The sequence below is a fragment of the Colossoma macropomum genome, unplaced genomic scaffold (genome assembly GCF_904425465.1).
Source record: "Colossoma macropomum unplaced genomic scaffold, Colossoma_macropomum, whole genome shotgun sequence".
In the NCBI taxonomy this organism is placed as follows: Eukaryota; Metazoa; Chordata; class Actinopteri; order Characiformes; family Serrasalmidae; genus Colossoma; species Colossoma macropomum.
The window spans coordinates 63,325,259-63,337,175 of NW_023494792.1; the positions used below are offsets into that span (position 1 = coordinate 63,325,259).

Consider the following 11,917-nt stretch of genomic DNA (forward strand, 5'->3'; position numbering starts at 1 on the left):
AACACCCAGTAAAGCGGGTAACTCATTTACTGTAAAGGAGCCAAAAGCAGATTCAGCTCAGAGTGAAACAAGAAGTGAAAACACAGAGAAGACCTGAGAGTTTTTGATGATTTAAAAGATATTTTTGGACAAAAGGTACAGAATAAACCCCATAAAAATACAGTACAGAGGAACGAAGAAGTCAAAGCTGATAAACTGTAAGCGCAGCAACCCACACCGAAAACCTAAGACAAAAAACAGTAATTAACAATATAAAACAAGATCAATATTACAGTTTTGACAGTTTGGAGGGAAATTATTCATCAGATTACCACAGTTGATTCAGGTGTTTTAATATACAGTATATACTAATATATAGCTGTATTAATATATCAGAATTTCTCCAGGTGTATAGAGGAACCCATCTGACTCATATTTTGAATGAGGGTGGAATTTTAGATTTCCGCTCCCTGAGAATAATCACTTTCGCCAGAATCCTGCCAAACGTTAAAGACTTCTGTTGACTGTTCGGTAAAGAAAGTGAGGAAAACAAACAGCCAATCAGAGCTGATTGAACACAATAAAAAACTGAACCAGTTCATTTCAGTCTTTTAAGCTGCTGTTTTCTCAGACTGTTTATTTTACTCTCAGCTTTGGTCTAAATAAAGACTGCTTTCTTTCCCAAACTGCTGTGAAACTCTTTGGCTGTTACCTCTGGCTAAAATAATTTGTTTGTGTTGTGGCTTCTGTTACTGAAAGGTCAGTCCTGGTTTGATGCTGACCACAGATCTCCATCAGGCAGACAGTGCTCAGTAACATTTAACAGAGGTTTCACAAACCACACCAGTTCTAAACTAGAGGTGAGCATTATGAAGATACATCATCTTTACTGTGATGCATATTTAGGCCTTTCTGAGCTTATGGTGGATATCGTCAGTACACTGACTACACGTTTCATCATAAAGAGAGCATAATTAGTCCTGCTTCACTGTACAGTGTGTGATACATTCAATAAAATCACTGTAGTCATAGTTTTTATAGCCATTTTTAAAATGCAATCATCTTTTTTGTTTGTTTCTACTTATCAAACTCAGAAAACAAATAAATGTGGTTCATGTTGTATATTATATATTTATATTGTGATATTTTTGCCACAATCGCCCATCCCATGTTTCCAATCAGAGTCAAAATAATTACTTACTGTCTCAGTTTTTTTAAATTAACATCATATTTTCTCAAAACATGACTTGATGACCACTTTCTTTAAGAGTAGGAACTTATTTTTTAGTTATCAGTCATTATTTGGATCTAAACTAAATCACAATCTCATTATTCAACCAAATTTCAAAATTTCAATCAGAGGATTAAATGGTTTGGCTGCGTCCCAAACCACACGCTTCCACACTTTACATACTGCGCTAATGAACACACTTCTGAAGGTGCACTGTTTTTACACACTGTGATTTGGGACGCAGCCGTGCTAGTGCTTCGCAGTTTGTTGGTTGATAGCAAGAACGTCAGGGACTGTAAGAGAGAGAGGGATGTGTTTGGCTGTTGAACACAGAGAGGAGTTCATGCCAAACTGAAGAGCAGCCACTGCAGAGGATTCACGACGTTACTGTTCTCTTGTGCTGCTCCTGTTTCTCATGGCTGAGAAATACAAAGAACTCTGTTTGCGTTCTTCCTCTTTGATAAGAGCTCTGGCGTATAACCGTACCAGCCGTCAGCGTGTGACCCTGAGCCGACGCTCCGAACTCGGCACACTTCCTCAATCTGACGCTTCACTTCTCGATCGCAGAGCTCCTCTCTCTGTAGGGCTCTGTGGAGAACTTCTCCATTCCCAACGCTCCTGAGTGAATCTACATCCTCTCAGCATCATGAGATGTAAAACTGAAACCGGGGGCGGGGCAGTTTCAGCTAACGGCAAACAATCACACCGGCCTTTACTGTACTACTGAAAACTACACAGCTCAAACAAAACAACTCAGACAAAACAACCAAACAGCTCAAACAAAAACAACCAAACAACTCAGACAAAACAACCAAACAGCTCAAACAAAAACAACCAAAACAGCTCAAACAAAACAACCAAACAACTCAGACAAAACAGCTCAAACAAAACAAACAACCAAACAGCTCAGACAAAACAAACAAACACTTTATACAAAACAAACAGCTCAGACAAAACCAGAAAACGGCTCAAACAAAACCAGAAAACAGCTCAGACAAAACAGCTCAAACAAAACAACCAAACAACTCAGACAAAACAGCTCAAACAAAACAAACAGCTCATACAAAATAAACAGCTCAGACAAAACAGCTCAGACAAAACCAGAAAACAGCTCAAATAAAACAACCAAACAGCTCAAACAAAGCAATTAAATAGCTCAAACAAAACAACCAAACAACTCAGACAAAACAACCAAGCAGCTCAGACAAAAGCAGGTTAGACTCCATCGTTCAACACCACTCAGCTGAGAAAGACTCTGAAGACCCTGCTGAAAAACCCATAGAAACCATTGTTTCTGTTGGTTCCTGATGGTTTGTAATGTGTTTTGTCTTGTTTAATGGGTTGTAAAAGACACTAACGGTTTAACAGGTGACCAGTGGCCGGTTCTAAATGCATTTAATGGCTCCCATTAGAAAGGGTTTAATCAGAGGTTTCTAATGGTTTTTTCAGCAGTTAAAGATGTTACTAAGGGTCAGTTCAGCTGAAAGAGCAGCAGGAGAGCGGAGGTTTTCACTGGATGATTATTAAGTAAATAAGTAAAATGTCCACCAATAAAACGCTGAATAACCCATTCAGGTCTGACTGTTTATCTCCAGCAGGAAATCACAGTTTTCACTACATCAGCACAGAAAACAGACACTGACCTGAGAGCTCCGCATCATCACCTCAGCCCTGAATGAAGACGGAACTGACCGCTGAACACACAGCACAGAGAACACCAACTCACAGAGCTCCCCCTCCCATCACAGAGAGAGAGAGAGAGAGAGAGAGAGAGAGAGAGAGAGAGAGAGAGAGAGAAACAGAGAGAGACAGGAGAGAGACAGAGAGAGACACAGCGAGAGACAGAAACAGAGAGAGACGAGAGAGAGAGAGAGAGAGACACAGCGAGAGACAGAAACAGAGAGAGACGAGAGAGAGAGAGAGAGAGACAGAAACAGAGAGAGACGAGAGAGAGAGAGAGAGAGACAGAAACAGAGAGAGACGAGAGAGAGACAGAGAGAGAGAGAGAGAGAGAGAGAGAGACAGAGAGAGACACAGCGAGAGACAGAAACAGAGAGAGACGAGAGAGAGAGAGACACAGAGAGAGACGAGAGAGAGAGAGAGAGAGAGAGAGAGAGAGACAGCGAGAGACAGAAACAGAGAGAGACGAGAGAGAGAGAGAGAGAGAGACACAGAGAGAGACGAGAGAGAGAGAGAGAGAGAGAGAGACACAGCGAGAGACAGAAACAGAGAAAGACGAGAGAGAGAGAGAGAGAGACACACACAGAGAGGGAGAGAGAGAGAGAGAGAGTGAGAGAGACACAGAGAGAGAGAGATTATTCTATAATTTATTCTATAATTTATTCTATAATTTAGTCTTGCAGAGCAAAAACCTATCATAAAATCACATTTCTGAGTAATAAATTACACAATTAAAATGTAACATAACCAGACAGGACAAGAGAGGACAGGACAGGGAAGGACAGGACAGGACAAGATGGGACAGGGAAGGACAGGACAGGACAGACGGGACAGGGAAGTAATGTTGTATTTAAGCCAGGGGTGCCCAGACTTTTAATCCTAAGGCCAATGTGAATGTTTATGGTGGGCTGAGGGGCCAAAATGACAACATAAACAAATAAAGCAGACAGACAGACAGACAGACAGACAGACATACAGACAGACAGACTTCAGACGGAGTCTAAAAATGTGTTTTAGAACTTTATGCTGCATTTTGTTACTAAAATACTTCAAAGACACAGTTTAAAAAGTACAATAAGACTTTAATAATCAATTTAAAGTAAATAATGTTTGTTCTCTTGTTGAGTGGGGGGTGTGTGTGTGTGTGGGGGGGGGGTTTCAAAGGGTCAAATCAAATCAAACGGCCGACTTTGAACAGCACTGGTTTCGGACAGATTGTCCACCTGTGGCTCTACCATCCATCATTTAATGGTTTATGAATGTTTATGTTTTTTGGTAAAGTTCATAAACACAGTACTTAAAGATGACTCACCAAAAAAGCCGACAGACCCGGCTGATGGCTCGAGTTAAACACTACAGCTAGCGGATCTTTGTCAGCGTTAAATTTGACTGGAAAAGCGTCTGATTTGTCAGCTATAAAGACACTTAATGAACAGAGAATAAAACATTAACGTTTGAACAAACTGAACGTTCTGGAAATTCCTCTTTAATGGCCTCTCCAACTGTAATGTCTGATTGGCACAGAATGACCCACATGTCTGATGCTGTGCTAAAACTGCAAAATCTCAGACCAAAAGCCTGATTTGTTTTGAAGCAAGCAGATTTATAAAAACAATAACTCTGAGCTCAAGATTAAAGACTGAACTGCCGTGAGAAGCAGAGGAATGTTGAAAATGAACGTCTACAGAACGTTAAAAACCTCAGAGCCTCAGCAAAAAGATAAACAGGCAATATTGTGAGGGATCAGGCTGAGATTAGGACGAGATTAGGCAGAGATTAAGCCAAGATTAGGCTGAGATTAGGCCAAGATCAGGCCGAGATTAGGCAGAGATCAGGCTGAGATTAAGCCGAGATTAGGCAGAGATCAGGCTGAGATTAAGCCGAGATCAGGCCGAGATCAGGCTGAGATTAAGCCGAGATCAGGCTGAGATCAGGCCACTCGTGTGCTGTTCAATCTGAGGAATTACAGTCTCAAATCTGCTCAAACACTGCTGAGCCCAGAGACACAGTGCTGCCCTCTGGAGGAGAGTTTGTGGAAGTGAAACAGCAGCTCAGTCAGATCTGTCACTGTTTGGGGTTTTCAGAGTTTAAACTTCACCTTTACAGAGACGTTTAAACCAACACTGAAACAGGACACTGTGGAGGGAATTCCAGCAGATTGAGGAGGATTTTCTCACTGGTGCCTTTTTCTCTTCCATTTCAGCAGCAGTTTGTTAAAACAACGGATTAGTATCTTGAAATAATTACATTTTCTCAAGATGTTGGCTTTTCTTGAAATATTGACTTATTTTCTTAAAATATCAGTTTATTTTCTTGATCACATCTCAAATTGACATTTTCCCAAAATATTGAATCATTTTCTTGAAATAGTGAATTTTCTGGAAATGTTTAACATTTCCTTTAATTATTGATTTATTCTCTTGAAACATTATATTTCAAAATAAAAACTGGTTAACTATGTCAGAATAACGATTTTCTCAAACGACTCACGTGTCAGAATAACGTTTTGGTATCTTATAATGACGAATTATCCTGAGATTTTAACACAGTATCTCAAAATCTTGACAAAGTCCTTACTTCGAAATAAGTTAACACTTCAAGCAAATAAGTCATTATTGGGGATATTAAGTCAATATTTTGGCATGCAGTTCACACAGCGCCCTCTGGAGGAGGAGTCTTGTCCTGTAAGAGGTTCTTATCTGACCCTGCTGCGGTTCTGTAGTAAAACACAATCAAAACAGAACCAGAGTCTCACACCTTCACCTGTGAACTCACCTGAGAGCAGTTCAGGTAAAGCATGTCCATCTCCAGGTCTCCTCCTGACCGCGCTGTGTCTGAACATGTCCACACGTCCACTCTTCACACCGTCCTTCTTCTTCTTCAGCTTATCGAACATGACCAACCCGCGAGCTCCTCAGATCTCAGTGACTCCAGCTCACTAATGACTGAATGCTGCTCTGACGCTCCTGCAGGTCACACCTGTTCATCAATTAGGGATCAGCGTGGAGCTCACCTGCACCCTCTACTGGTCAACTCCAAATAGGAGGGACTTAAAGGGCAATTTTTCAAAACTAAAAAAACAAAATGAAAAACTAAATAAAAATAAAAACGAATAAAAATGTAAAAACCACGAGACGGTTCTTTAAAGGTTTATTTAATAAAGAAAATATATATATAATCTATATAGAACCACGAACACTCAAAGAACCGTTTGCATGCTTTAATGGTTCTCTGCATGGTGAAATAGTTCTTCAGACTGATGGAGAATGTGTTGTATATGGTTCTGTACAGAACCTTTCTAAAAAGGGTTCTGCTACTGTTACAAGCTTGACATCGTAAGAATAGAAGAACCTTTTTTGGCGCTATACAGAACCATATACAGCACATTCTCCATCAGTCTGAAGAACCATTTCACCATGCAGAGAACCACTGCAGCATGAAGAGAAACCTTTAATCATGCAAAGGGGTTTTTGAGTGCTCACGGTTCTATATAGAACCATTTTCTTCAATAAAGAACCCCTAAAGAACCACTTTTTCAGTGTTTATAAAAACCCTGACTGTGATCTAGAAATAATTAACTCACTGCGCTTCATATTAATCTGCAAAAGGGGACTGAAGGGAATCTGTGCTGATCACCGTTTGGTTCAGTTGCTGTCAAAATTCACAGATTAGAGTAAGCAGAGTTTTTATTTTCTGTATCTTTGGAATAAATGTAATTTTATCATTCAGGATTTCATGAATTCCTTAATTAACTTGTTTTCGATCCTCACAAATCCTTATTTTGTTTTTTTTTTCTTTCTTTTTTTGCATCAGTACCCTTCTAATGCCCAACATGGGTCAAAAGGACTTTTCCTACGTTATTTAATGCATGACTGTTTCTTTGCTATATCTTTGAAATAAATTTACCATTTAATATTCCAGGTATTAATAAATATTTTGTTTTCAATTTCCATTTTTCATTTGTCTTTTTTTACTTTATGAACAAAAATCATTTTTATATTACTACATTAAGTAGTTCAACTGTGTAAACTTTTTGATACAAAAACTGTTTGTTCATATTATGAGAAACACTTGGAATATTAAATGATGAAATAAACTGATTTCAAAAGATAAGAAACACTCAGCCATGCATGAAATAACACAGGAAATAAATACGAGTCATTTCTGACCCATGTTGTGTCTTAGAAGCGGTTTGCATAGCTTGTGCATCAAACGGTTAACAGCATGTTCAAATTATTTTTAAAAAAATGAAATGGAAATCGCAACCTGTCCACGTATCGAACGTACGCAACATCAACAACACAATAATCAATCACAAATCAATCACAAAATCACCAATGCTGTTAAAAACACTATCAATGGTTGAAGTTACTGTACATACATTAGCATCATAACATCAGCTTCTCACGTTAATTGGGCCTCAAAAACATTTACAACTTTAAGAATTTTGCTTTAAAGTTGTGAAGCTGAATAAATAAATAAGCAAACGATTGAAAGCAAGCAAGAACATGAAACGGACTCGGTTCACTTTTTAAACTTGTTTATTGTACTGGTTTATTTTGAACAGAAAGGCATTCCATCGGCTCCTTCTAGATCAGATCTAGAATCAGTCGGACTAGATGGTGTGTATTGCTCTCCGCTGGGTCTTCTTCATAGTGACGGTCCAGCTGTCCATGGTGAAGACCTTCAGTCGGGACGGTGTCAAATTGTGCAAATAACCGGTATGATTCACATTCTCCAGCGCAGACCAACGTTTGCCGTTTTCAGAGTGGTTCGTGTTCAACGCGACACTAAGAAAGCCGTAAAATACTGTGGCGATGAAGCGTGATAGGACAGTTAAAGATCTGCTAATGTGAAACACAGACGATCTTCCACAGAAATAAACAGTTTTTCTATACAGACTTTGAGTCAGTGCCACTCTAGGGATGCATCGATACCATGTTTTTCAGAGCGATTACAAGTTCGGTTCTTCAAATTTAAAATTTAATGTCGTTTAGTACTCGATACCAAGTCCGATAAACTTCTTCCAGTGAAGCAGCCGTCAGTGTAAATGAGTGTGATGTACCTTAATGGTTAAATCATTAAGTCTATGATGTTAATGAAGGTCGTTATCTATCTCTGCTGCATCAGTGATCTCTGATCGAGCAGCGCTGCAGTGGAGGTTTAGTTCCCCGTCAGAAAAGCTCTTCTGTACAGCTGTAAGTAAAGTAGGTTTCATAGTTTTGATCCTCATCTGTCTCTTTCAGCAGCAGCACAGCGACAGCAGGAATCACATCCGAGGCTGACGCATCCGAGGAGCTCACGCTTCCAGTTTTCCGTCTTGTTGGAGTCGTTTGATTGGCTGGTTAAGCCGTAGCTGTATGCCCTCTAAAGCCAGACAGACACTGTGTGATGTTAGAGATCTTGTTCTTTGGTGACTCTCACTGTCCGTTTGAATAGACCATCGTGTTCAGACAAAGCTACGATTTATAAACTCACACTGTACGAAACGCTCCGTCTGACTGACCTGCTACGGGAAACGCTCCTGCTATGGGGAGCGCAAAAAGCCACAGTAGATCACATGTGGCTTGAAATTTACACAAAGAAAGGCAGCCAGATGCTAACGGTAAGTTACCTCAGCTAACGTTACTGTCTGAGACTTTTCAGCTTTTATCTTTCAGCCTGAAAACAGTCAGTGTAGAGGTAGTAAATGGACACCAAGCATGATGAACGATGCTCAACACTCAATTTCAATCAATTTATATGAGTAGAGTGTAAAAATGAACTTGTACCTGGTGTTTTTGGGCTACTGGCATTCTATAGCAGCGCTCTGGTTGGCTGTGGCCTCAATGTTTCTCCTTCACTGCGTTTGCTCATTAGCACAGCAGCTACATTCGGCTTACGGCACACCGTATCAGCTGGTATTAGATGTTGATACCGATACGTTTATATGTTTTGGAGTAAACGAGTTTTGGGGCGATATCTGACACCAGTACCGGCATCGATGCATCCCTGATGTCTCTGCAGTCAGATGTGGAAGGTGTCTTTGGCAGTTTGTCGTATGGCTGTTATCAGTTATAGGCAAGGAGCTAAAATAGGTCCAGAATCAGTAATCCCTTCCAATGTCCACTGCACTGTCCATAGTTCAGTTCCTTCACGTCAGATCTCTGTAAATAGACGTCTTTTTTAGGACTTTTCCTTCTCTGACGACGTGAGAGTCTATATATTTACATCCACTCCTCTACGGTGAAGCAGAGTAAGGTAGAGGGCTGTGAAGAAGTGTTTACCCAGTCCTGATTTCTTCTGTTTTTTGCGTATTGGTCACACCTTATTGTTTCAGTTTTCAAATGAAACTCAAAGCAAGACAAAGGCAACCTGAGTAAACTGCTCAGTTTTTAAACGATGCTTTCATTTACTGAAGGAAAATGTTATTCAGAATCAGCTGACCTGTGTGGAAAAGCAGTTAATTAATCAATTTAGTTGATAATTGGGATCAATTAAACTAGGCACACCCAGGCTTGATTACTGCCAGCCTTGCTGAATCTAGACTTCACTATACTGGTACCAGCACCTTTCCATCGAAGCGTTCTTTTTTTTATACATCATTTTAAAGCATCACACCGTCCAGCAATGCTATGATGCACTGACACTGTTAGAAAGCTTGAAATCTCAGGATTCGATTCCCACAAACCATTTTATGATCCGTTATGAGCAAACGGCAGCAAATCTGTGTGTCCTCACCTTCAGAGCCTCGCCGCCTCAACAGAGACACCATAATCCAAAACATGGTCTGATAACACGACAAGAGTCAGAGATCAGTTTAGAGATCTATGAGTCAGGAGGAAATAAACTCCTCTGTTCTAGACAGTTGTTTCCATTCAAATGAGACCAAGATCATGACTGTGGCCCAAAGTATGTGGGAACAGCGCCCCCTTTATTTTGGGTATGCTGTTTCAGGCAATACTGGGGTGACAGTTAACAGGTTAAACAGAACTTTCCAGCAGTGTGAAAAAGGCTAAACGGTCTCAACCAGCAGCACACTGCACCAGGAAACTTCAAACAGATGAGAAAGTTAATGAAATGTATCAGTCTGGAACAAATCTGTTCCTGATGCTCTGAGACTCCAGAGAACCTCAGTGAGAGCCATTATAAAGTAGAACACTTGGAACTGTGGTGAATCTTCCCAGAAGTGGCCAGCAGCCTAAAATTCCTTCAAAAACCTCTGAGCAACTGCAGGCCTTCCTCACCTCAGATAAGGTCAGCGTTGATTATCCCATCAAGAGACTGTAGGACAAATAAGCCACCCAATGGACACCCAATGGAGAGCTAACTGAGAGGAGCATGAATTTTCATCTCACATGTGTCAAAATGCCTCTCAAGCCTTTTGGAATGTTCTGTGGCCTGAGAAGTTGAAGGTGGAACTTTTTGGAAGACAGGCGTCCTGATGCATCTGGAATAAAGCTATCACAGCATTCAGCATGGTGGTGGTAGTGTGATGGTGAAGGGATGCTCTGCTGCTTTAAGTCTTGGGTGACTTAAACCATGAATCCTGTTCTCCAACAGATGATCCTGCAGGAGAACGTCTGGTCATCGATGATCTGAAGCTCCTTCACTGCGACTGTTCATTAGCGTGGCAGCTACACTCTGCTTACATCACACAGTACCAGCTGGTATCAGATGCTGGTATCAGGGCATTTTTATGAGGTCGAGTAAACGAGCACAGTATTAGGCCGATACCTGATACCAGTATCGGTATCGATGCATCCCTACTCTGACGCTTTTGCAGTCAGATGTGGACGGCAGCTTTGGCAGTTTGTCGTACAGCTGAAGCTCAAGCAGCAAGACAACGACTCGAAAGTCCAGGTCTGATCCACTCAAAAAGAAACACAGTCAAGGCTGCTGGAGAGGCTCAGTCAAAGTCCTGACTTAGATGCTGAGGCAGGACCTCAGATGGTTGAAAGCCCCCCACTGTGGCCAAATTAAAGATTCTGCAAAGAAGAAGAGTGGGCCAGAATTCCTCCACAGCGATGTGAGCCACTGATCTCCAGACTGCAGCCCAGAATATAACTAAGATATGTTTAAAGAATATAAAGCAAGTAGGTCTCTTAGATCCATGGATACAGGTCAGCGAGTCGAGCCCAGACTCTAAACGAAACGCAGTGAAGCAGCATTTAACTGCTACAACTGGAACAAACTCCCAGATCTTAGATGTGCCCGAATATCTACACCCCACCGTCTTTAAAGGTTCTACATACGACATTTTAAACATTAATATAGCAGCAAACAACTATTTTCTATGTAAAGACGTAGCGGTGTAACAGCGTCCTGAGCAGACAATGAAGCCACGCCCCCTCAGTGTTCAGTGTGTGTAATCTGAGATTCTCTGTTTTTTTGTTTTTATAGCTGGTCCACCAAAAATTCCTCAAAGCTGACGAGGCGGAACTTTTCACATTATCCCGTTCCACCTTAAAATGGGCCAGAGGCGCCTGAATATAACTGCTACACCATTTAAGGTGGAACAGGAAAATTCGAGAGTTTAGCGACAGGCGGGCAACATTAACTCATATTTGCTGTTTCACAGAACCAACAGGTCAGTATTGATTTGTCCTGTTTTCTAATGTTTATAATAGCAGCTGTTTAGCAGCAACTGTAGCGACCGTTAGCTAACCCACAGCCTCGCTAACGTTAGCTACATCGCGCTGTGCTGATCGCTCCAGTGTTGTCCTGGTATTTTCTGTACGTTTGCAGAGAGTTGCACAAAGATCTAAAACAAGTTTGCTAGTCCAGTGTCGTTTGACTTGGCAGTGCACATCCCTGAATTTGGGGGGCGGAGCTTCTGAAGGTGTGCTGAAGGGAGGGGTGTGTTTGTTTTGCTATTGAGTTCAAATATCAACAGTCTTTCTCCAGAATCAAACTGTGGGCCTAATTTCTTTTGCTTTTCCGGCTTTATGACCTTATATTTCTTTTTAATTATCTGCTTTATTTCTTTTGCACATTGTATCTTTCAAGCACTTTTATTGTTTTTCAGTTCTAAGCACTTTATTTCTC

The 11,917-nt window shown here is 40.9% G+C and overlaps 1 protein-coding gene across 4 annotated transcripts in view; it reads right to left on the reverse strand.

Moving 5' to 3' along the window:
* The window catches only part of fgd4b (FYVE, RhoGEF and PH domain containing 4b), a 28,907-nt gene extending 23,165 nt beyond the window's left edge, over window positions 1–5,742 (reverse strand). The window contains exon 1 of one of the 4 annotated variants that reach the window (XM_036577785.1): window positions 5,666–5,742. In XM_036577785.1, the coding sequence (XP_036433678.1) occupies window positions 5,666–5,732 (67 nt within the window). In that variant the 5' untranslated portion in view covers window positions 5,733–5,742. Of the gene's footprint in view, window positions 1–166; window positions 217–2,853; window positions 2,911–5,665 lie in introns of those variants that run through there. The other 3 variants (XM_036577789.1, XM_036577787.1, XM_036577788.1) reach the window with 3 other exon arrangements.
* Window positions 5,743–11,917: the final 6,175 nt, after the last annotated feature.